Source organism: Vipera berus (assembly GCF_964194415.1).
Source record: "Vipera berus genome assembly, chromosome: 11".
NCBI classification, from domain to species: domain Eukaryota; kingdom Metazoa; phylum Chordata; class Lepidosauria; order Squamata; family Viperidae; genus Vipera; species Vipera berus.
Window position 1 is genome coordinate 16,724,860 of NC_138214.1, and position 26,240 is coordinate 16,751,099.

General features: G+C 46.6%; 1 protein-coding gene across 4 annotated transcripts; it reads right to left on the reverse strand.

Annotated features, from left to right (window-relative positions):
- Positions 1-291: 291 nt before the first annotated feature.
- LOC308673338 (ras-like protein family member 11A-like) lies at positions 292-26,058 on the reverse strand. Of its 4 annotated transcripts, XR_014027628.1 has the most exons (6): positions 20,112-20,549; positions 13,744-13,883; positions 9,628-9,684; positions 4,668-4,750; positions 1,097-1,704; positions 292-973 (listed from the first exon to the last, which is right to left on the reverse strand). XR_014027628.1 is itself a non-coding variant. In XM_081336952.1 (5 exons), exons 2-5 carry the CDS (start codon positions 13,838-13,840, stop codon positions 1,237-1,239), a joined length of 705 nt encoding a protein of 234 aa, XP_081193078.1. In that variant the 5' UTR covers positions 13,841-13,883; positions 26,038-26,058; the 3' UTR covers positions 292-1,236. The 4 variants fall into 4 exon arrangements, 3 of the variants coding, with proteins under 3 accessions (XP_081193078.1, XP_081193076.1, XP_081193077.1); XM_081336952.1 differs by lacking the exon at positions 20,112-20,549 and adding an exon at positions 26,038-26,058 and having other exon boundaries at positions 292-1,704; XM_081336950.1 differs by having other exon boundaries at positions 292-1,704.
- Positions 26,059-26,240: the final 182 nt, after the last annotated feature.

Consider the following 26,240-nt stretch of genomic DNA (forward strand, 5'->3'; position numbering starts at 1 on the left):
TTGCGTATGGGGAAGCCAGCTGGGACGGTTGCAAATGAAGGTCACGTGATCCCAAGACGCTGCAACCGCCATAAACGCGCCACAGTTGCCAAGCACCGGAGCGCACAATCCTGGGGGCTGGGGGGACGGCCGCTGGGACAAGGTGGGTCTGAGGTCGCTCTTTTTCAGTGCTGTCATAAGTTCAAACGGTCACTAAACAAACAGCTGTAAATTGAGGACTACCTGTTGTTTCCATATGCTCAAACCAGATTTCATTCATTCCGTTCATGAACAACAAAACTACAGATCGTTTGTAACATTTATGAGGTCAACTGTAATGCTAAACAAGTCATTCATTTCAAGTGTTTGGATGGCCACAGATAAACTATGGATTAGTCCTCAGAAGTAATCCATTGTGAAATAAGGGAAAGAAAATAATGTGTTTTTTTCCTCTTCTCTACCGTTAAAAAGTTGTGCTGGTTGTTGGTATGGGGAAAGAGGGAGGGAGGGAGGAGGAAGGAAGGGAGGGAGGGAGGGAGGGAGGGAGGAAGAAGAAGGAAGGAAAGAAGGAAGGGAGGGAGGAAAGAAGGAAGTAAGTTTTTCTCTTCTACTCTTAGAAAGTTGTGCTGGTTGTTGATATGGTGAAAGAAGAAGCCAGAAGTTTCTTCTGCAGCAGGAACTGATTGTCCAGTGGCGAGACCACCAACCATCTCTCCTCTTGTCTGGCCAGTTCCATAACCATGATTAGACATTTATATGTGCGGCTATTTTTTGCCTTTAAGGGCCATGCATAAACATACATTTGGCACCTGAACGTTAGAGAAGATCGTTGTCTGACATATGGGGAAAGAAGCAAGATGATGACTGAAGCCAAATTGGAGGGGGACAGATACAGGTATTCATTCACCTGTTTGTCTGGTGCAGGTGAAGAAGCTGAAAATAATCCTGAGAATGAAGGCACCCTTTTTCTTTTGACCCTCTTGGTCATCATCTACTGCAGGGGTCTCCAAACCTGGCAACTGTAAGGCTTGTGGACTTCAACTCCCAGAATTCCATGCTGGCTGGGGAATTCTGGGAGTTGAAGTCCACAAGTCTTAAAGTTGCCAGGTTTGGAGACCCCTGGTCTAGCGAAAGGGCTTAAATCCCCAAATCCCCAGCCATCCTAGTCTCATTTCTGGAAAGGGATTCTTTCACTACCACCCCAACAGGCCCACATGGCTTTTCTTGGCCCAGCCCAAACGGCCACTCCGAAATCCATCAGAGCATGGTGGCGGTTTTGCCTTTCGAAGACAAGGCTTGCTTCAGCCTCCTTTTCAGTTCTTGCATGTTGGGCGATTTGGGTCGGACGAGATGGAGGCCCCTCCGTTTCTCCCCGTTGCAATTCCCGATGATCCGACTCAGCTCCTGGCACAGCTGCTGAAAAGCCTCGTGCACCCCTTCGCAGTTCTCCCGCGCGGAGACCTCCGAGTACGGGCAGCCCAGCTCGTTGGCAAGTTGGTGGCCTTCCTTTGTGGACACCTGCCTGGCCCGGAGCAGGTCGCCTTTGTTGGCCATCAGCAGCAAAGGGATGTTGGCGTTGGGGTGAATCTTCCGGATGTGCTGGTGCAGCGGGCGGATGACGCGGTAGCTTTCATAGTCCGTGATGGAGTAGACGAAGACGAAGCCGTCAGCCCAATAAATGGACCGGTTTATCTGCTCCTGGCAACAGATGGCGTCATTCTCATCCTGTCATCGAAAAGCAGGGGGGAAGAGTTAAGTTCCACTTGACAAAAGATCAAAAGCAGACTCACACATTGAGCTAGGCCAGAGGTTGTTAAAGACACCAATTGCTGAGTTAGTACAGATAGTCCTCCACTTACAACAGTCCATTTGGTAACCGTTCAAAGTTACAACGGCCCTGAAAAATGCGACTTAGTACCGTTTTTCACACTGACGATCATTCCAGCATGCACGGTATCACCTGATCAAAATTCAGATGCTTGGCAACTGGCTCCTCTTTAGGATGGGATCCCAGGATCATGTGGTCCCCCTTTGCAACCTTCTGACAAGTCAATGGGGAAGTCAGATTCACTTAACAACCGGGTTACTACCTTATCAAATGCAATGATTCACTTAACAACTGTGGGAAGAAAGATGACAAAATGGGGCAAAACTCACTTCACCAATGTCTCACTTAACCACAGGAAATTTGGGCTCAATTGTGGCCGTAAGTCAAAGACAACCTGTATCACACAGTAATCCGCAAACTATGGTTGACAACCACAACTCACAGAACAAACTTAAGCCACAGGAAACAAATCACAGCGTAGAGCAGGGGGCCTTCAAACTCGGGCCTTTTATGACTTGTGAACTTCAACTCCCAGAATTCCTCAGCCAGACACGCTGGCTCAGGAATTCTGGGAGTTGAAGTCCACAAGTCATAAAAGGGCCAAGGTTTCCCACCCCTGACCTAGCTCAAATATCTTTCCTCTGACAGCTGTGAGAATCTATGTGCTGAGAGTTTATCCTATTCCCACAAAGTTCAGATTATGCTTTGACCACATTTGACTTGGGTTTTTTAAAAAAAAATTTCTCAGCTTTATATTTTTAACCCTATAGTCAACGGCAGCCCCTAAGGCAGTGTTTCTCAACCTTGGCAACTTCGAATCGTGTGGATTGCAGCCAGACCAGTTGCAGTCCTCTGAAACTCAGATGCTGAGTCAACATCTACAGCAGGGGCCTTCAAACTTGGCCCTTTGATGACTTGTGGACTTCAACTGAGGAATTCTGGGAGTTGAAATCCACAAGTCATCAAAGGCCCAAGTGAGGAGGTTAAATCAATGGCGACAGGAAGCATCAACCTGGGTGGAAGCTCAAACAGGGGAGTGATGAGCTTGCTAAACAATTCAAAATGTCACCAAGGCAAGATCTCTTTCCAGCCTGCCATCAGACTCAATCTAAACACTTTGTGTAATCTCACAAACTCATAGGCCGGAAGGGACCTTGGAGGTCTTCTAGTCCAACCCCCTGGCCAAGGCAGGAAACCTTATTTTATCCCGGAGAAATGGCTGTTCAATCTTTTCCTGAAAATCTCCCGTGATGCAGCACCCACAGCTCCCACCTAATTGGTCTCTTTGATAGGCTAGCCCAGGGGTCTTCAAACCTGGCCCTTTGATGACTTGTGGACTTCAACTCCCAGAATTCCTCAGCCAGCGGCTGAGGAATTCTGGGAGTTGAAGTCCACAAATCATCAAAGGGCCAGGTTTGAAGACCCCTGGGCTAGACATACCTGGGTCCCTTAACTGTTCATTATACGGTTTAGCCTCCAGCCCCCCCCCCCCCGATCATCTATGTTGCTCTACAGGTAGTCCTCATCTTATGACCACAGCTGAGCCCAAAGCGTCTGTTACTAAGTGAGACATTTGTTCATTCTTCCTCTTTGACAATGTTGGTATTTCTACCTTAATTATCGTTGTGTTTTGTTCTTTTTCTTTTATTATTATTAATTTTTTAAAAAAAAATGTTTTAAGAAGTGGTGGGAGAGACCTGCTGCTGATTTTTAGAGCTGATTTCTCTATTTCTTCCTGGCAAACTAGGGCTGAAACTGGGTTTCTCTGGGACATGCAACTACCTGCTTGCAAAACCCTTGCCTGCAAATTATTGTTTTCAACAGAGCTGAAAACAGCCTGACAGGTGAGGCTCAGCTTACCTGCCGGGGACTCCTTTGCAAAAGGACAAGATGCCCATTTGCTTAATCCATAAATCATGGCTCTAAAAGCTTCAATATCAAGAAAGAGGCACAAGGTAAGAGGCTCACAAGCACTTCCCACCATGGTCTACCCCTTTTTTTCCCTTCTTTGAAATCAGCAATTATGCCATTATCCCTGCTACTGAAAATTAATCTTGGGACGGAGCCAGTTACGATGCTGGAATTGGGTGGCCTAGAAATTTGGAATGTAAATCAACAAATAAATAAATCTTTCACTGCATGGGTACAAGCCAAGTTCACATCCAGCATCAAGCCCTAACAAAGATCCTTCCTTCTTCTCCTCTTCCCTTCCTTCTTTCCTCTTTTGCATTGTTTCCCCAACCGGGATGTATGGTCCAGATTTCAGGGATGTCCATAGGACTGGGTCAGAAAGGTCAAGATGGTGGTCACGATGCTGGAGAGACAGTTCTGCCCATATTCAAGGGCATCACAGAGAGCTTTCACTGCAGCTTTGTGGCCACGACAGGTAAGTCCTTGAATTACGACCACAATTGAGCTCAGAATTTATGTTGCTAAGTGAGAAATTTGTTAAGTGAATTCTGCCCTTTTATGACTTTTCCTGCCACATTTGTTAAGTGAATCACTGCAGTTGCTAAATTAGTAACACAGTTGTTAAGCGAATCTGGATTCCCCCTGGACTTTGCTTGTCAGAAAGGTCGCAAAAGGGGACCACGTGACCCACCCACCCCCCCGGGACGCTGTGACCGTCATAAATATGAAGCGTCTGTCAAGCATCCAAATGTAAATCACATGACCATGGGGATGCTGCAGTGGTCATAAGTGTGAAAACCGGTCATAACTCAACATTTTTCAGCACTGTTGTAACTTTGCTCACTAAATGAACTGTTGTTGAGGACACCCTGTATTTTGACCACATCCTGTGGATACCTTGGCTGCATTTCTTAAGAGATCAAATTTTATTTGGAATAACTCTTTATACCTCCAGAGAAACAAACGGGGTATCCTGGACTTGTAAGGAAATCTGCTCTCCATCAATGGTGAATTTTCTGGAGTATAAAGCACCTAAGGAAAAAAAAAAAGAAAAGTAAGAAGATAATTAATAGATCGGAGATAGCATGCATTTATTTGACTTTCTGCCAGTTTTGCCCCAAAGAGTCCCCTCACTTTTCTTGGTTCTAATGCAAGAACGTTGGGAGTCGGGAAGCACATTGGTTTAATACGTCATTATTAATTATTATTGTATAATTATTAATGTGGTATTATTAATACATTATTATTAATATAGGTAGGCCTCGACTTACGATCACAATGATGAGCCCAAAATTACCGTTGCTCAGCACGAGAGTTGAGTTTTGCCCCGTTTTATGACCTTTCTTGCCAGAGTTGTTAAGTGAGTCACTGCAATTGTTAAGTGAATCTGGCTTCACGTGACCTTGGGACATTGCGACCGTCAAAAGAATGAGTCAGTTGCCGAGCGCCCGAATTTTGATCGCGTGACCCTGGGGATGCGGCCGCGGTCATAAGTGTGGAAAATGGTCATAAGTCCCTTTTTTTTCTGCACCGTTGTAACTTGGGTCACTAAATGAACGGTTGTTGTAAGTACTAGTGGTAGTAATTTTCCCTTCCCGATATTTTCTCCTAAACCCAGTCTGAATCTCCTTCCAGGGAATTTCAGTCCGTAATTCAGGTCCTGCCTTGGGGTTGGAGAGCACAACCCAACCCCAGCCACTGTCTGAGTATCTTTTAAACTTCTTTTTAATTTGTTTCCTTTTCACACTGGACCAATTATTATTTTTAACTTAAACTTATTCCTGCCACAGCCTGACTATCTTTGCCCCAGGAGAGCCAAAGAGGCTTTTTCCTACCAAAATCAGCCAACCAGACTCTGATTTTGGCTGCTTAACTAATTTATCATCACGAAACTTTTTATGGATGACCGTGCAAATGTTTTAACTCCAGTCAGTCTACTGTTGCTAACAATAAAATACCCAAAAGCAGAGCGGGGGGGAGGGGGGAGTATTTGAATGATGACATTTCATAAAGTGAAACTAGGTAAAAGGTTTTTAGAGATGCTGTTATGAAATATTAAATAAGCCAGAGTGTAGACTTTTACCCAACTGCGTTAAAAGACAGTTTCCAGTCTGATTTAGGGAGCTTCCTGCAGGAATATGACAAACTGTGGACTTCAACTCCCAGAATTCCCCAGCCAACATGGCTGTCTGGGGGAATCTGGGAGTTTTTTATTTTAATTCCATTTATATCCCGCCCTTCTCCGAAGACTCAGGGCGGCTTACAAGCTTAGCAGTAGCCTTCATTCTATGTATATGCCTGCTTATTAGGGCTTTCGGGGGGGCCCACGTGGCATTATTACAAAGTCAGCTTAATTGCCCCCAACAATCTGGGTCCTCATTTTACCTACCTCAGAAGGATGGAAGGCTGAGTCAACCTTGAGCCTGGTGGGACTCGAACCTGCACTAATTGCAGGCAGCTGGTGTTACCTAGGGAGGCATTAGCCCACTGCTCCACCAAGGCCCAAGAGTTGAGGTCCACAATGGCTGGCTGGGGAATTCTGGGAGTTGAGGTCCACAATGGCTGGCTGGGGAATTCTGGGAGTTGAGGTCCACAATGGCTGGCTAGGGAATTCTGGGAGTTGAGATCCACACATAGCTGGCTGGGGAATGTTGGGAGTTGAGATCCACACATAGCTGGCTGGGGAATTCTGGGAGTTGAGGTCCACAATGGCTGGCTGGGGGATTCTGGGAGTTGAGGTCCACACATGGCTGGGATTCTGGGAATTGAGGTCCACACATCTGAAAGTCACCAAAGCTGAGAAACACTGATCTAAACTCAAGTCCTTAAAAACTAACTGAAGTCTTTGCAAAACTGGGTTGCGCAAACTGCCTCTATTGTGGTTTGTTGAAAAATCTCTGCTCAACTGGGTGGCCAGGAATGGGAACAAATGCACCGAAATGTTTAGAGGGAGGCAACCTCTGGAGCCGAGTTTCCATTGTGTCACAAGGCCATGCCAAAAATACTCATGATAAAGAGCTTCGCACAAGAGCCTCTGTGTGTAGAACGCACCGCCCGGCAAAATTGCAGTTCGGCTAACTAACTTTGAAAGATCCCATCCAGTGGTTCCTAGATCACATCTGCCAGCACCTTTTGAACCCTGGGAAGTAATCCATCTGGTCCTGGTGATTTCAACTTATTTAGAATGGGTGTAGGAAGTCCTCAACTTACGGCCATTCATTTAGTGACTGTTCAGAGTTACAACGGCACCAGAAAAAGGGACTTACGATCATTGCAGCATGTCCCACGGTCACCTGATCAAAATTCGGATATTTGGCAACTGGTTCGTACTTATGACGGTTGCCGCATCCCGGGGTCACACGATCCCCTTTTGCGACCTTCTGACAAGCAAAGCCAATGGGGAAGCTGGATTCGCTTAACAGCCATGGTGCTCACTTATGAACTGCAGTGATTCACTTTACCACCGTGGCAAGAAAGGTCGTAAGAGCAGGAGAAATTTTGGGCTTGCTGTGGTCCTAACTTGAGGACTACTGAAGGTATTCTGTCCGTTCTACGCTGGCTGGGGAATTCTGGGAGTTGAAGTCCACTCCCTCTTAAAGTTACCAGGGTTGAGAAACTAGGAGTGACCTGGGCACTTTGTGCCCCCCCCCCCAGCCACATTCGACCCTTGGGCTGTCCGTGTCCAGCCTGTGTGAGGTCACTCAGAAATTAGAAGTCAACTGTAAATACGTAGCTGAGGAATTCTGGGAGCTGAAGTCCACAAGTCTTAAAGTTGTCAAGGTTACAGACCCCTCAGCTAGTGTAAACATCTGTCAGCCCTTGGAGACAGATGAAAAACAGAGCAGGTCTTCTGCACCCTTAATAGTTGCTAAGAGCGGAAACTTCAACAGACACAAGGATGTTAGGCAGCCCTAAAATAAATAGGTTCTGGGGCAGCATGGTTAAAAAAAAAATCACGCCCACAGTATGGTATTCCTTTGCATCAAAGTAATCTAAAAGATCACAATTAGAAGCAGAATTTCTGTTGCTAAGCAAGTCTGATCTTAAGATGTTACACAGATGTTACACAAATCACAGCAGTTGTAAAGGGAATCACACAGTCGAGCAGATCCAGCTTCCGGCAACCTCCCCTTCTCGGAAGGAGGCTACCATAAATACAGGCCTGAATTTTGATGGTGTGACCGTAAGGGTGCTTGTAAGGACCAGTTAGTTCCAAGTCACACTTTTGTCAGTGCCACTGTAACATCCAACGGTCTAAAACGAATGGTTGTAAGCGGAGGACTGCATACATTTTGATGGGAGTCCCTATGCCAATTTCCTATGTCAGTTTCAACCAGTGGTGGGATTCAGCCAATTCTCACCACTTTGGCAGAACCGGTAGCTAATTTTTTGTTGCCTGGGCCCAGAATGGACTTCCAGAAGCGGCATCCACAACAGAGAACCGGTTGTTCACATATCTGATCCCACCACTGGTTTCAATCCATAGGCCCCAGGGAATGCTGCGGATCCCCACCTGCTGGAGGTGAAACCATGGGATCAGCGGTGGGATTCAAATATGTGAACAACCAGTTCTCCACTTCCGGAAGTCCGTTCTGGGCCCGGGCAACAAAAAAAGTAGCTACCGGTTCTGCCGAACTGGTGTGAACTGGCTGAATCCCACCACTGCATGGGATGAGCAGTGAAGGCAGGGGGGGTCTTCAAACTTGGCCCTTTTATGACTAGTGGACTTCAACTCCCAGAATTCCTCAGGCTGGTTGGCTGAGGAATTCTGGGAGTTGAAGTCCACAAGTCATAAAAGGGCCAAGTTTGAAGACCCCTGAGTTAAGGGAACTAGTTATTTCTAGCCTAACAAAGGGAAAGATTAGGAGTGATGTGATAGCTGTCTTCCAGTACTTAAGGGGCTGTAATAGAGAAGAGGGGGTCCACCTGTTCTCCAAAGCACCTGAGAGTAGGACAAGAAGTACCGGGTGAAAGACCATTAAAAAGAGACCTAACCTAGAAGTAAAGTAAAATAACTAACATTCCCATTTACTATAGAATCGTTCCTCAACCTCAGCAACTTTAAGATGGGGAATTCTGGGAGTTGACATCCACCCATCTTTAAGTTGCTGAGGTTGAGAAACATTGCCTTAAGGTAGTGGTGAAAGCAGTTGCCTTTTTTTCAGATTTACATTGAAGACTGAAGGCCTCTTCCAGCTGTGTTTGTGTAAGCTGCAAAACACTTCTCCCCAATCCTCTCTGAGTGGTGCGTTTTCCTCAAGTATTTTCTGACTGCGAACAGTTTTACAGATCTTCGTTCTTAACGTTGAATTTACAAGCATTAACAAGCAATTACTTTACTCTTAGGAAAGCTGGATTTTTCTATTGCAAGAAGATCAAGCTGTTGCTTACTGCCCAGAGATACACAGATTGGATTTGGGGCAATTCAGATGACAAAAAAAACCCCTTCCCTCTTAAAACCCAGAGCCCACCCACCCACCCCCCTTCTCCCCTTTTCATACCACTAGAAGCAAACAGAAGCCTCTCTTTGAAGCTGCTCTTTTGAACAGGGCTTTCAGTCCCATTCTCCGGCCGGAAAGCCGAACAGAGATGGCCTCTGTTTGTTCAGTGGGTGCATGGCAGGATCGTTTCATCTTTTCTTTTTCTTTTTCTTTTTTTATTAAAACTGGGTCTGGGGAAAGTCATCTCTCAGCTCCCTCCCCATGGAGGCGATGCTGGCTTTAAAAAACCAGGTCCCTCCTCTACGGAGGGAACAGGCTGTAAATCACAGAGCTTTGATTTACGACCATCATTGCTTGAAGCGATGATCGATGATCGGAAAGCAGAATAATTTGAAAATGGGATCTCTGGATCCAGTCAGACACAGACCCCATAGGTTGCCATCAAACCCCACAAGGCAGCAGCCGTACCCGTGTTGGCTTCGTAGTCGCCGATGAACCTCTTGGTGAGAAACCGCACAACAAGGGCTGCAAAACAAGAGAAAAGGCAGAGATGTTTAATGGGCCCAGAAACTGCCACGGCAGGAAAAAAAAGGGGCAATTAAATGTGCCCCTTCTGCCTCGTTATCCCATGAACCTCATTATTCATGTGTGTGTGGGCAGCTGATTCAGTAGATTGTCCCACCGTTTCGCAAATGCAAACATTAAGATGCCTGTTCTTATAAACCATCCATGGCATATTTAAAAAGAAAAACTTAATTAGGATTATTTAGAACTCTTATATCGATCAGGAGCCAGCCTTGCAGGGAAAGTAAGCAAAAAAAAAAAATGTCAAGATGGTGGAATTGAAGCCCCACCCATTGTTCTGTGTACAGGTAGTCCTTGACTTACGGCCACAATTGAGCCCAAAATTTCTGTTGCTAAGTGAAACAGTTAAGTGAGTTTTGCCCCGTTTTACGACCTTTCTTGCCACAGTTGTTCAGTGAATCCCTGCAGTCATTAAGTTCCCTCTTGACTTTGCTTGTCAGAAGGTCGCAAAAGGTGTTCACAGGATCCCTCCCGTGACTGTCATAAATATGAGTCACTTGCCAAGTATCTGAATTTTGCTCATGAGACCAGGGGGATGCTGCAACGGTCATAAGTATGGAAAATGGTCCTTACTCACTTTTTCCAGCGCCATTGTAACTTCGAACAGACTACCTGTATTTTACACGTGTTCTAGCTTCAGTCGCACCACTGTGATGGCCATCTTGACTTTTTTGACCTGCCCTGCAACACCCCTGAAATCATGCCACACCAGCCAGCACATAGTTAACCAGATCTATGCTCTCTGTGGCACACAATGGATGCTCTCTAAGGCCTACATTACACCATGCACATTCCTGCAGATCTGAGTTGTAATACAACACACACATTGTATTCAACAGAATAAAAATAGTTCGGGATTGAACTGTGGAGTCCTTCAGCTTGAGAATGAGAGAGAGAATGGAAAAAAAAAATGAGAGAATGAGAGAGAATAAGAGAGAGGGAAGGAGAGAGAGAGAAAGAATGAGAGAGGGGGAATCAGAGAGAATAAGAAAATGAGAGAGAGAGAGAAGCAGCTTCTATGGCTAAGGGGAGACTAAAATTTACCCACTTCTGCTTTCTAGCCAGCATCTTCACCGCTACACCAACTAAATTCTCCTGCATTTTTTTTAAACAGATGCAAAAGTAAAACGCTATGGCCAAGAGCAGCATGACCATTTTTACAGGCAGTCCTCAACATACATCCAAAATGGAGTCTTCCCATTACAGTCAAATGTTGTAACAGTCGTAAAATAGTTTGGTCATGTGACTTAGCTGATTTTACAACCCTTTTTGCAGTGGTCATTAAAACCAAGCTGTGTTGCTGAGTGCTTGAAGTTCAGCCATAATGGCTGCGGAGTCTTAAGTCGCCCTTCTGAGTCGTAAGTCCCCCTTTTTGGGGTGGTTGTGATTTTGAATGGTCACTACACAATCCGTCATAAGCTGAGGACTTCCTGTACATCCTTAAAAGGTACCATAACTGGTAAATATAATAAAATATAGGGAATCCTCAACTCATGACCACAGTTGAGCCCAAAATTTCTGCTGCTAAGTGAAACATTTGGTAAGTGAGTTTTGCCTTATTTTACGACCTACCTTGCCACAGTTGTTCAGTGAATCATGGCAGGTCTTAAGTTAGTAGCACGGTTATTAAGTGAATCTGTCTTCCCCATTGACTTGCTTGTCAGAAGGTTGCCAAAGGGATCACATCACCCGAAGACACTGCGACCGTCACAAATATGAGTCAGTTGCCAAGTGTCTGAATTTTGATATTATGATCTTGGGGATGCTGTAATGCTTGTAAGCGTGAAAAAGGACCGTAAGTTACTTTTTTCAGTGACGTCATAACTTTAAACGATTACTAAACAAGCTATTGTAAGTCACAGACTACCTGTAGCTGCAAACCTACATACATCCTAGCCCAAGGGTGGGGAACCTTGGCTCTTTTATGACTTGTGGACTTCAACTCCCAGAATTCCTGAGCCAGCATGGGGGAACTATGGCCCCCTCATGACTCGTGGACTTCAACTCCCAGAATTCCTGAGCCAACATGGGGGAACTATGGCCCCCCTCATGACTCGTGGACTTCAACTCCCAGAATTCCTGAGCCAACATGGGGGAACTATGGCCCCCCTCATGACTCGTGGACTTCAACTCCCAGAATTCCTGAGCCAGCATGGGGGAACTATGGCCCCCTTGATGACTTGTGGACTTCAACTCCCAGAATTCTGTTGAAGTCCACAAGTCATAAAAGAGCCAAGGTTGCCTACCCCTGTCCTACACCAAAAAAAAGCAGAATTATTTTTTTTTTTTTGGGGGGGGGGGAAGACTCTAATGCCGGGAAAGATAAAAAGTAAGGGAAGAATGGAATGAACAGCCATTAAATGGATGGGCTCCTCTGGAGCAACAACACGTCCATCATTCAAAGACCTGAAGGACCAGGCTGGACACAGATGCACATGGAGAACGTCCATTGATGTGGTCACTCAGAGTCGACACTGACTTGGCGGCACAAACGCAGTAACCCACCAATCAATTTTAGAAGATCCGTGATTAAATAATTGAGTAGCGGGACTTGCAATACGGGTAGTCCTCAGCTTACAACAGTTTTGTTTAGTGACCATTCAAAGATACAATTGCACTGAAAAAAGGGCCTTTTCACACCCATAACCATTGCAGCATCTCCATGGTCACGTGATCAGAATGCAGGCACTTTGTTACTAACCTAAGAACAGTGATTCACTTAACAACTGTGGCAAGAAAGGTCATAAAATAGGGCAAAATCCACTTAACGACTGTCTCACTTACTAACAGAAATTTTGGGCTCTATTGTGGTTGTAATTTGAGGACTACCTGTACAGAAAGGTTTAAAATGCGACTTTAAATCCCCTCTGTAAAAATGAGCAAACGTAATTATGGTTTTTTCATGACATAAAAGAAGGCAGGGATTATGTGACTCTGGTTGCCTATTTTGACTTTTTTTAATCCCTTCCTCCTTTTCCTTCCCCATCTCTTTCCCCTTCTCCTCCTCCTTTTCCATCCCCTTTTTCCTCCTCCTCCTCCTCCTCCTTCCCCATCCCCTTCCCCTTTTTCTTCTTCTTCCCCATCCCCTTCCCCTCCTTTTTCTTCTTCCCCATCCCCTTCCCCTCCTCCTTTTCCCCATCCCCATCCCCTTCTTCTTCTTCCCCATCCCTTTCTCCTCTTTTCCCCAACCCCATCCCCTTCCCCTCCTTTTTCTTCTTCCCCATCCCCTTCCCCTTTTTCTTCTTCTTCCCCATCCCCTTCTTGTTCTTCTTCCCCATCCCCTCCTCCTACTCCTTTTTCTTCTTCTTCCCCATCCCTTTCTCTGTTCCCCATCCCCTTCCCCTCCTTTTTCTTCTTCCCCATCCCCTTCCCCTCCTCCTTCCCCCATCCCCTTCTCCTCCTCCTCCTCCTCCTTCTTCCCCTCCTCCTTCCCTTCTTCCATCTCCTTCTCCTTCCCATTATCTCTTTTCATCAAACTAAACATCTCCCCGACATTTCACCTCTGCCTGAAGTTCCATCCCCGTTAAGGAATGCAGGGGGTCCCTTGAACCCCTGGCCAAAGGCTCTCGGGGAAGATGCCTTTACAATTACACAGGCAGCCCCAGCAAAACCCACAGTCCCATCGGAGCGTCCCATCCCAGTCGGGGGCCACTGGATGTTACTGGAGGTTAGGCCAGGAGAGCCTTGTGCTATAAATTTCCTATTGCAGTTTTCACGCTTTGAAAAGGCCCCCATTTTTTTTTATTATTTTTGCCTGGCTTTCTCACATTCTTTCACGGGGTGGCTGGGAAAGGGTGAGCCTCCCCCACGGTGAGGTGTCACCCTCGTCACAACTCATTGTACTTCCTTGACTAAATGGAATTTCTTCCAGCAGAGTTTTGTTTTTCTTTTGTTTTTTTCTTTTCTGCCCAGCTTATTCCTTTGAGGAAATGGGTCACGTGAGAACCACGCAGTTCAAGCAAAAGCCAAGCCAGAAACAGACCAGCTCCAGTTTCATACCACTTTTGTGTGGGTGGGTAGAGAGAGGTGAAACCATCTGGTGGAAGCCCAGTCTACATGGGAAGATCCAGGCACGCGTACAAAGCTTCAGAAACATGATGTTCCCTTCACTTTGCTTGTGTGAAAGATTATGACGTTCCCTGGGAAGAAGAAGGGAGGAAGAAGGGGGCGGTTAACCCTTAAGCCCCCCCCCCAATTTTCCCATGCAACTGCTCCCAACCGGAAATGTAGCTTGTCTGGATAAACGTTCCTCAACCTTGGTATCTTTAAGGTGAGTGGACTTCAAGTCCCAGAATTCCCCAGCCAACATGCTGGCTAAGGAATTCTGGGAACTGAAATTCACCCATTTTAAAGTTGCTAGGCGTGAGCTTAAATGGACTCCAGAAGATGGTAGAGGACAGGAAGGCCTGGAGGAATGTTGTCCACGGGGTCGCGATGGGTCGGACACAACTTCGCAACTAACAAAAACAACAACAACAACAACAACAGTAGAGACACACTGGTTTAGATCTCCTGCCAGACTCTGAGATCAGAACAAAACTCCAGTAATAAACTGGCTGGGAAAACAGACTCTTAAAAGGGATTCTAGCAGTTAAAAATCAGCCTGCATGGAAGGATCTGTGACCTTTACCTGGTCTCTTTGTCGCATTCCCACATAAACCACACATCCCTTGGCAAATGGGAATGCATGAGCTACCTCTAGTGAGGTTTATCACAGGGACACCTTGGTTAATGAGTTTTGTTTTCCCCAGATTACATTCCCAAAGTATCCAAGAAGCCCTGCCAAGATGACCAGTCATGAAGACCAAACTGGCCACCTCAGACCTGGATTGGGGAATGTGGCCACCTCAGACATGGATTGGGGAATGTTCATGGTTCACACCAGATGAAGGTAAATCCTGGTGTCTATGGAGATTCTCCACCATCCAGGTCATGCTTGTTCCAAAGCTGCTTTTCCAAAAGGTAACTGGACTTTCTTAACCTTTTCTTTAAAAACATTTCACTTTTCATCCAAGAAACATCTTCCGTTTGAACTCAGTTAGAAATTCAGTTAGAACTGAAGAAGCTTCCTGGATGAGAAGCTAAAGGTTTTCAAAGAAAAACCCCCCAAGAAAATCCACTTGTCTTTTGGAAAAGCACTTTTGGGGTAGATCCTGTTGATTGCTGAGGGAAGCTGGTGTCCTGTTTTAAGGAGGACTTTGAAAGTCTGTCAAAGTCCAGATCTAGGCTCCAAAAGAAGACCAAGAAGAAAGAGCAGAACAAGGCAAGGCCTTGTCTTCCCTACAGGTAGCAGCGCCTGGGGATCAGATGGAGAAATCTCATAACCCACTTGGTCACTCTCTTCCCCACTCTGGCAAGAAATCCAGCACGCCTTTTAAAATGACAGTAACAATCCATGTTTGTATTTGTTCTTCTGAAAGATCCCGACACTGACCTCTGTCTTCTTGGTCAGAGATATTTAAGGGCCCTTCTTCCCAAGATCTCAGGACACAATGCAGAATTCTTCACCCTGAGCAAGGTGAAAACTCTCCACTTCGTGAAACGCTCTGTGGATGTTGAGACAGCTTTTCCACCATTGCTACTTGTGCCCACCACCTGCCCAAAGGAGCGGTTTGAGGAATCTGGCCCAAACAGACCTTCTCCCTTTGGTGCCTGCTGGACTTTCCTACCTTTCACCAGTCACTTTTTCTTCCTTAATCAGTAGATCACTTCCTCGGGCATGGCCATCATATGCCCTGGTAGCCAATCCGCAGCTTGGAAATTGGGAGCCCTGGGTCCCTCCTAACCTACTGCCAACGTGCTAAAGTTCACCAATTAACATGCACAATTTCTGCACGCAGGGGTCCCTTTTCTCACTTCCAGAGAACTCTCAAGAGGCCTGCGTTTCTGGTGGTCAGCCGTACTAGGTAAACCAGATAGTATACACAGCCAGATAATGTCATCCTACTTGCAAGAGAATCTACACCACCTAGCTAGAAAATCTAGCTCAGGGGTAGGCAACCTTGGCTCTTTTATGACTCGTGGACTTCAACTCCCAGAATTCCTCAGCCAGCCACGCTGAGGGGAAAGGGAGAGGTTTCCAAGCTGAGCCAGGCTGGCTCAGGAATTCTGGGAGTTGAAGTCCACAAGTCACAAAAGAGCCAAGGTTGCCTACCCCTGGTCTAGCTAGAGAAAGCTAGAGAATCTAGCAAGTCTGCAAGTATAAAATCTTCCCCTGTCTCCTTTACAGCTTGAGACACTATGCAGGGTCTCTTCTGAATCTCCTTCTCCCCCCCCCATTATCCAGCTGTGGGCTCTGCTGTCTCTTATCTCACCCTTCCCTAGTCAGCATCTCCTCATCTTGTCACCCAAGGTCTTTCCCGCATACCGTATCACTGGTTCAACGGTTGCCCCAACACTTTGGTTGCTGATTCTCAGTTGGCATCTTCTAAGATGAGGCAATGTGGAGTAAGATTAAGCGATGACCTGGTACCGCAGAGGCCAGGTCCAAACTTACCTTCAGCCACAGGACCTACTTTAGACCAGTAATGCACTGCCTCTCAGCCCAGCCTACCTCTCAGGGTTGCTATTGGGGAAATGGGAGGAGGAGACCCAACTTGCATCACCTTCCATTTCCAGAACAGAAGCAGGACAGCAACTTAACTGATGAACCGATAAGTAAGCCAGACGTTGGGGGGTTGTGGCAGCAAAAGTATTGCCAGCAGAAAGATGCAGGATGAATTTTGCATCAGAAATTGGGACTGGGTTTCACATAACATAAAAGAACAGAGTTGGAAGGGACCTTGGAGGTCTTCTAGGTCTGCTCAAGCTGAAGAGCCTGTAACATTTTAGACAAGCGGCTTTTCCAGTCTCTTCATGTTTAAAGCATTTCTCACACTGCCATTATTTCAGCCCTGGGAAACAAGTTACTTGCACGCTGATTTCTCGCTGTAAGTGACCTAAAACAATTTGCGCTCTATAAATCAATGTTGCCAATCTGAGCAATGTCTTTAAACGGGTGGACCTCAACTCCCAGAATTCCCCAGCCAATAGGCTGGGGAATTCTGGGAGTTGAAGTCCATCCCTCTTAACATTGCTGAGGTTGGAAACGCTGCCATCAATTGTCTCTCAAGGGACCAATTAAAGGAGCAAAAAAAAAAAAAAAAAGAAAATGTTCTTTCCGTGCTCTTTTTAAAACAACCTTGCCCTTCACTGTGCAGGCCGGGAAACTCAGCACATGATCCAGGTCCATCTGCTCAAAAGTAAAAAAATAAAGTGCTTCAAATGGGGGTGCTGGTGGGGGATGGGCCCAGAATCCGGGCAAAGGTCCAATTATCATCTTCCACAGTTACTTTCTAGCACTGCAATCAAAAATGGATATATATATATATATTTGCCATGTCTGCCATTATGCAGCTGGACAGGAGCTAAGCAGTTCAGCCATCCCATGATAGAATACAGAATAACAAAGTTGGAAGGGAGGTCCTCCAGTCCATCCCCCTGCTCAAGCAGGAGACCCCCCCTATCATTTCAGACAGATGGTTGTCCAATCTCTTCGTAAAAGCCTCCAACGATGGAGCATCCACAAGTTCTGGAGGCAAGCAGTTCCACTGGTTAATGGCTCCTATTGTTACGAATTTTCTCCTTAGTTCTAGCTTGCTTCTCTCCTTGATTAGTTTCCATCTATCGCTTCTTGTCCTGCCTTCTGGTGCTTTAAAGAATAGGTTGACCCCCTCTTCTTTGGGGCAGCCCTTCAAATATTGGAAGAGTGCTGTCATCTCACCCCTAGTCCTTCTCTTCATTAGATTAGACCAGGGGTAGGCAACCTTGGCTCTTTGATGACTCGTGGACTTCAACTCCCAGAATGCCTGAGCCAGCATGGCTCAGCTTGGAAACCTCTCCCTTTCCCCTCAGCGTGGCTGGCTCAGGCATTCTGGGAGTTGAAGTCCACGAGTCATCAAAGAGCCAAGGTTGCCTACCCCTGGATTAGACCTTACCCAGTTCCCACAACCGTTCATCGTATGTTTTATCTCCCAATCCCCTGATCACCGTTGTTGCTCTTTTCTGCATTCGTCTCTAGAGTCTCACCTCTTTTTCCAACAAGTAGTTGGAAGGCCAGAGGATCCTCTGCCAGGCTAGAAGCGATGCCAAGCTTTTGCTCGGAGGAATCCTAAAAGACTTCCATGTGCCTGCCGGTCAAAGCCGGCTGACTCACCGATTCAGACAGATTTTGCTCTACCCCAAAGTCTGCTTCCTTCTGAGTGCCTTCGGCTTGAAACGATTTACAAATATGTCAAGGGGGTCTTTCCTTTTTAGAAGCACGCTTGCTGTTCGCATCCTTTCCCCAAGCAAGAATTACTGCTGCTTTTACACAGAATGGGGGCAAACTGTTTTCTCCCAAAATGAAAGCATCTGACAGATTCTTTTCATGAATGGATGCACATGAGTTTGTTTTAGTGACCCTCTGAAGTCATGAAAAAAAGTGACTCGCGATCGTTTTTCACACTTACAACTGTTGCAGCATCCCCATGGTTACAGGGTGAAAAATCATGGGTTCTTGGCTTCTGACTTGTATTTACGTCGGTTGCAGTGTCCTGGGATTAAGGGATCAGCTTTTGCAACCTTCTGACAAGCAAGTGGGGGAAGCCAGATTCACTTAACTGCCACGTTCCTAACTTAACACCTGCAGTGATTCACTTAACAACTGTGGCCAGAAAGGTCATCAAATGGGGCGAAGCTCACTTAACAACTGTTTCGCTTAGCAACAAAAAATGTGGGCTCAGTTGTGACGGTAAGTCGAGGACTACTAGAATGAGTAAGGAGGAACGAGAGGCAAAGTAAGCCGTCTTTGGAGCTTGGAGGGCTGTTTCTCTGAATTTCCTTTTGCTGCTTTTAACCTGAATGTGTACTTTGTCCTGAGTTACTATGGTGACTAAGGGGACCTACAAGCTGACCGGAAAAAAGAAACAAAATGCAAAATCACAAGGCTTGCCCACTACCCAGTTACAGGAATTGGGTATGTCTAGGCCAGGGGTAGGCAAACTTGGCTCTTTTATGACTTGTGGACTTCAACTCCCAGAATTCCTGAGCCAGTTGGCCTAGTCCAATGAAAAGAAGGACTAGGGTGGCATGATAGCAGTCTTCCAATATTTGAGAGGCTCCTACAAGGACAAGGGGCACAGCAAAAAGTCACTTATGACCATTTTTTCACACTTACGACCACTGCAGCCTCCCCATGGTCATGTGATTTACATTTGAAGGCTTTGACCACCGGTTCATCTTTATGACGCCGAGCGTCCCAAGGTCACGTGATCCTCTTTGGATACCTTCTGACAAGGAAAGTGGATGGGAAAGCCGGTTTCACTTCACAACCGTGTTACTAATTTAAAAAAAAAAACTGCAGCGATTCACTGAACAAAGGTAGCAAAGAGATGGGACCAAAACTCACTTAACAAATGTCTCACTTAGCAACAATAAATTCCGGGCTCAATTGTGGTCGAGGACTTCTTATATTTTCCAAAGCACAAAAAAAAGGAAAGATGAGAAGAAATGGCTGGAAACTAACCAAGGAGTGAAGCAACCTAAAACTAAAGAGAAATTTCCTAAGGGTGAGGACAATTAACCAGTGGAACAGCCGGCCTCCAGAAGTTGTGGGTGCTCCATCACTGGAGGCTTTCGAGAAGAGACCGGACAGCCATTTGTCTGAAATGCTGTAGGGTCTCCTGCTCAAGCAGGGGGGCTGGACTAGACGACCTCCAAGGTCCCTTCCAAGTCTACGTTCTACGAGAAGGATCACTCAGGTCTCGCCACCGTCTGACCAACCATCAGCCCTCCTTTGCAGCTTCAGCCTGTGGTCAATCAAGCCGCAGGGCAGGGCGGCTCCATCTCATTGTCCACCCTGGGGACTTCTCACTGACCAGTCCGGGACAATGACCTTCTGGAGAAACCCAGCCGTGCCTCTTCCAAACCTGACCTTTCTCCTGCTCGCCCTGCCCCAGATGGCGCTTCTTTCACTGGAAACGCAAAAAAAACCCCCCAAAACCTTCGCTGTCCCTCAAAAGCAGGGGTCTTCAAACTTGGCCCTTTGATGACTTGTGGACTTCAACACCCAGAATTCCTCAGCCAGCATGGCTGGCTGAGGAATTCTGGGAGTTGAAGTCCACAAGTCATCAAAGGGCCAAGTTTGAAGACCCCTGCTCAAAAGGAAGGCGAGCTCCGGAATCCCATCAAACATTAACAGAGAAGCGGCTGAAAGCGCAGCGGGTGGAAAGAAGGGAGAGGTGGAGGAGCGGGGAGGGAAGGAAAGCACCCCCACCCCACTTCTTGGCCAGGGGGTGGGAATGCAGAGAGGGGGTGGTGGTGGTGGGGGGACTCCCCCAGGCACTTACCGGTCTTTCCCACGCCGCTTCCCCCCAGGACCACCAGCTTGATGATTTTGTTGGGCGCGCACTCCAGGAGCGGGTATTCCGGGATGGGCAGCAGGAGGAAATTCATGGGGTACTGGGACATAGTAACCCAATCGGGCAGGCCAGAGGGAGAGGGAGAGGAGGGAGCCCAGGAAAGACCCCCAGGCGCTGGCGGGAGAGTCCCGGGAAAGGGGGGGCAGCCTCAAGGGGACTTCGGGCTTCCCTGCTGCCCTGCGGCCCGGCATGGTCAGGCAAGCGGCATCGCCGTAGGAAGGACCCCGGCCGGGCAGCCCCTTCCCCAAAGCTGCTGCTCCGGCCAGCAGGGGAAAGTTTGCAGCGCTGCGGACTCCAGGGAAAGCTGATCGCCGCCGCTCCGCAGCCAATCAAACCGGCCGGGCCGGCATTCCAGCAAAGCGGGGGGGGCGGAGTGGGGGGGGGCAGACGGACCGGGCCTCCTGCTCGCTCGCTCGCCCACCCAGCCCTGCCTCCGGCTCGGCTCGGCTCGGCTCGGCAGCTCCCGGCTTTGCGGACGGCGCCTCGGAGGGGAGGCGGAGGAGGCGGCGGCGTCCCTGGACCTGGGACGGGCAGGGAGGGTATGGCTTGCTTGGGGAGGGGGGAGTGGGGGGGGGGCTGTCGCAGATGAAAAGCCCCCGCTGGCACCTCTGCAGGGGAGGGGGTCCAGTAAGCCCCCCACCACCACCGCCCGTAAGCCCAGGTCCCGGTTGCAAACGCCCCTTCCTCTTTCCCTGCGAGGGACGGGCTGAAGGAGGGGTCGTGGAGTAGAAGGTCACACCCACACCCACCCATTGCCTTGCCCCTCCATAGACAGACAGAGACAGACACACAGACACAGACACAGACACACACACAACACACACACACGCACGCACGCACGCACTTGCCCCTCCAGAGCAGTGTTCCTCACCCTGAGCAACTTTGAAGCCGGATGGACTTCAGCTCCCAGAATTCCCCAGCCAGCACAGATGACTCATGAATTCTGGGAGTTGAAGTCTAGATATTATTATTATTATTATTATTATTATTATTATTATTATTATTATTATTATTATTATTATTATTATTATTATTATTATTATTATTATTATTATTATTTATTTATTTATTTATTTGATTTGTATACCGCCCTTCTCCCCAAGGACTCAGGGCGGTGAACAGTGACATAAATATCAAAAATGTACAAATACAGAAATTGAAAATAAGTTAAACCCTAATGCCTTAATATATCTTAATATAAGGATGAGGAACACTGCGGCAGGGACACCATCCAGAAGAAGCCTCTTGGAGGGGAAGGGAAAGGTCTTCCCAAAAACCCAGAAAGTCCAGTTGCCTCCTGAAAAAAGCACCTTTGGGACTGCAGCCGGGAGTAAGTAACTCCGCTTCAGAGGGGTGGGGGTGGTGGGGGATCTGGGAAAAGGGGGTCTGATTAGGCTCTGCCACTCTTGAAGACACTGAGGAATCTTGTAAGGAGGTCTCTCCGAAACCATGACCCAACCGATCACGTCGTCTAGTATACAGGCAGTCCTTGACTTACATCAATTCATTTAGTGACCATTGTAAAATGGCACTGAAGAAAGAGACTTATGACTGCTTTTCACACTTATGACCGTTGCAGCATCCCCATGGTCATACGATCAAAATTCAGATGTTTGGCAACTGACTCACATTTATGACCGGCGCAGTGTCCCCCGGGGGGGGTCACATGATCCCCTTTTGCGACCTTCGGACGAGCAAAGTCAATGGGGAAGCCAGATTCACTTAGCAACCGCGTTACTAACTTAGCAGCTGCAGTGATTCACTTAACAACTGTGGCAAGAAAGGACGTAAAATGGGGCAAAACTCACGGAATAATTGTCTTGCTTAGCAACAGAAATGCTGAGCTCAATTGTCATAAGTCGAGGGATATCTCTATTATATCATTTTAAAAGACTGAAAGTTGCTATGAAGCTCCAAGCTTACACAGTAATATTTATTTATTAAATGTATATGCTGCCCATCTTGTGATTCAAGGCGACTCTGGGAGGCTTACAGTGTAAGTATCAAGAACCGTGGAGAACAGAATATAAAGGAAAGCTCTAAAAGGAAAATGATTTTGTTGCTGGAATTCTTTCAGTCCCATCACTCACCTCATTAAGCTTCCTTAATGAGAATTTTCTGAAAATCAGGCTTGGAAAGGAACCACTTTCAAATTAGGGTAGCTGCTAAAAAGCCAGAGAGCAAGGGACAAAATGTGTATTGTGAGCAGACAACACAAAGTACTTTGAGTTAAGTCCTTGTATCTGACATCAAACGTGAAAGGCTAGAGTTTGCATTGTGCTACAATGACCCACATTTTGTCTCTTTCATACCATTGTAATTTCTACCATCTGCCTATTCTATTTCTGTGCTCAGCCCTCAAGGCACCCTTCAGATAAACACCACAACAAAAGTGGGCGCTTTGCAACAGAGCAGGCCGAAATTTCATGTTGGTTAACCGATTTACTCCATTTATATGCTTGCCCTCCTGCAGTTAACTTCGGTTTAAAAATGATTCCAAACATCAGCTCTGCACAATTAACTTCAGGTTAAAAATAGATAAACCAAGACATAGCAGAAACAAATACATCCCAGGACAAACACAGTCATTGTCAATCCTTATACAACACACTCATCTACACCTCTGTCCAAGGTAAAGTCAGGTTTTAAAACCTTGAAGGATAACAAGATTTTAATTAACTTCCTAATTAAAATTTAAAGTGTAAAGTTTCAAATATTGCTTGGGATAACGAATGTGGAGCGTACGCACTGAGAGGGTCAATTTGCTCTAGTGGTTAAATGCCAGGCTAAAAACCAGGAGACGGTGAGTCTTCCCTTAGGCATGAAGCTGGTTGGGGTACTTTGGGCCAATCACCAGGAGACAGAGAGTTCTAGTCCCACCTTAGGCATGAAGCAGCTGGGTGACCTTAAGACCTCATTCTCTCTCAACACAACCCACCTGGCAGGGTTGTGGTTGTGAGGAAATTAAGAAGACGAAGTATTACCGGTAGTTATGTTTGTTACTTTGAGTTATTTATAAAGTAATAAAGGTAGGATAAATAAATACCGGTACTGAAGACCTGAAGACCTGAAGACTTGGCTCTTTGAGCTCTCTGACCCAGGCTGAGAATTTTAACTGGGGTTTTATTTTCAGGGATAATTTAATCTTTTATTTGTCTTTTAACTTGTATTTTGTATTGGTATGATTTTAAAATGCCCTGTAAACCGCCCTGAGTCCTCCGGGAAAGGGCGGTATATAAATCTAATAAAATAAAATAAATAAATAAATAAATAAATCTAATAAATCTAGCTCTGAAGACACTGTAGGAGAGAGAGATTGGAAGATACTCTATCTGGTAGCACTTTTTCCAATAAGCACAGTCAAGAGATTCATAGAAAAGATGGATTTGGGGAAAGATTTGAAGTGGCAACTCTCTTGCAGGTGTCTGGAGAGGAATTTCCAAGTGTCAGGGATAGCAAAGAAACAAAAATCAGCTTCAAAGTGAACAGGTGGCCTAAACAGATTAGACAGAACACACACCAATCTTTCCCCTTGGTAAGACATTGTTGACACAATCTGAAGAAAGAGTTTGAAGAAGGTCAGAGAGATAAGAAGACTTGCTAGACAGTAGTTCCTTTACAAGAGATTGTTTCTTCAGAGGCAGGAGAGAGTTCAGGGACCCTTATCTTGTTTGCTTACATATTGCAAGACCATCCGGAGGTGACTTTCTTGATTTATCTCACCTTTCCCTTTGACAGCCAGGTGCTAATCTCTCACAAATATTCCCGGAGAGGAACAGGACTGGCAAGCATTCCCAGAGAAGTGAGGGAACTTCTTAATTTAGGTCAACGATTCTCAACCTTGGGAACTTTTAAGACATGTGAACTTCAAGCCCCCAAATTCTCAGCAATATCTAAGCTGGCTGTGGAATTCTGGGAGTTGGAGTCCATATGCCTGGAAAACCCTGATCTAGATTGGCTACACATTAGTTTGTTCAGACCACCGTAGTGTCCTGGCTCACATACCTAATTCTAAACCGTAAACCATTACGCAAGCTTTGACCCTCTTCTGATCTTTTCCAAGTCACAGATTTGATGAAATAGCTTTGAGGGAGCCCGGCGGTTTAGAAACATGAAATATAAACAAACTAATCAGTAGTGTGGGTGCAGCTCACTTCAAAATGGGAGGATTTAAACTGGGAGGAGGCGGCGGAAAGAGAGCCGATGGGAAGCTGGGTTGTGTGTGAGGCTGATACAGGGTGTTTCTTTTGACTGCACCCATTTTTAAGATGGGTGAACTTCAGTTCCCAGGATTCTCTAGCTAGCATGCTTGAGAAACACAAGCAAGGGAACTCAGGCTGGGTCCTGAAATGGAGAGGAGAATTACGAAATGGAGTGGAACGAATTCTCCCGAAACTTTTTGAGTTGTGAAATTCATGAGAAAATGGATAATGGTGAGGAGCAGGGGCAAGAAAATATCGCCTCGATTTCTGCTGCTCCTTAAGGAGAATAACAGAATAGAATAACAGTTGGAAGGGTCCCTGGGAGGTCTCCTAGGCCAGGGGTAGGCAACCTTGGCTCTTTTATGACTGGTGGACTTCAACTCCCAGAATTCCTGAACCAGCCATGCTGAGGGGAAAGGGAGAGGTTTCCAAGCTGAGCCATGCTGGGTCAGGAATTCTGGGAGTTGAAGTCCACGAGTCATAAAAGAGCCAAGGTTGCCTACCCCTGTCCTAGTCCAACCCCCTGCTCAGGTACTACTCAGGTATTAATGATACTGCAAACTATTTAAACCTAGGAAGGAGGATGTTCATTCAAGTCAGAAGAGTAGACTCAGCAACTAGAACAGGGATGTCCAACCTTGGCAACTTGGCTGCTTGAGGAATTCTGGGAGGTGGCATCCACAAGTTGCCAAGGTCATCCTAAACTAGAGCCTTCAGCTCCAGGGCTGAATATTACTTTGAAGTGCTCAGCGTCTCCCGAGCACCAGGGCTTCACCGGCCAGATAAAAATTGCTCCACAGTTCATCCTTCCCAGGTTCTAGAGCACTGTGGCTCAACCTTGGCAATTTTAATGTTACTGAAATATATGCTCCAGAGAATTCTGGGAGTTGCAGTCCACCCACCTTAAAGCATGCTGGCCAGGGAATTTTGGAAACCAAAGTCTATACGTCCTCAAGTTGCCACGGTTGAAAAGATCAGATGTTAAGGACCCATCAGGTTTGCTGGAACCTTCAAATTACAGGTAATGCCCAACTTCCTTTGGTGACTTCAAATTTACAACAATGACCCAACGGATCACAAGTTGTCCACTATACAGATAGTCCTTAACTTCAACAGTTCACACAGTGACCATTCAAAGTTACAGTGGCACTGAAAAAAGTGGCTTATGGCCATTTTTCACTTACAACTCTTGCAGCATCCTCAGGGTCACACACTGAAGATTTAGACACTTGGCAACTGACTCATATTTTTGAGGGTTGCAGCGTCCAGTGTCCATTAAGCACTCAATGGGGAGGCCAGAATCACTTTACAATCCTCTTAACTCACTTAACGGCTGCAGTGATTCACTTACCAAGTGAAGGTTATAAACCGGGACAAAATTTACTTGATTGTTTTTCAGACTTACGATCCTTGCAGCGTCCCTGTGGTCACCTGATCAAAATTCAGACGCTGGCACAAATGGCTCATATTTATGACGGTCGCAGCGTCCTGGGCTCACGTGACCCCCTTTTGGGACCTCCTGAGAAGCAAAGTCCACGGGGAAGCCAGGTTCACTGAACAGCCGTGTTGCTAACTTAACAACCGCAGTGATTCCCTTAACAACTGGGTCAAGAAAGGTTGTAAAATGGGGCAAAATGTACTTCGCCACTTACTTGTCTCACTTAATAACAGAAATCTTGGACTCGATGGTGGTCGTTCAGGACTACCTGCAATCCCTCTAAGCACGAGACTTTCCGAAAAACTGGGGGGGGGGCCGCGGGAAAAGCCTCCCCGAGGCTCCCCCGCCCGGACCTTTTGCAACCCGCCTCCCCCCTTGCAGGAATCGCAGCCCCCTCCCCGCTTTCCCGCCCCGTTT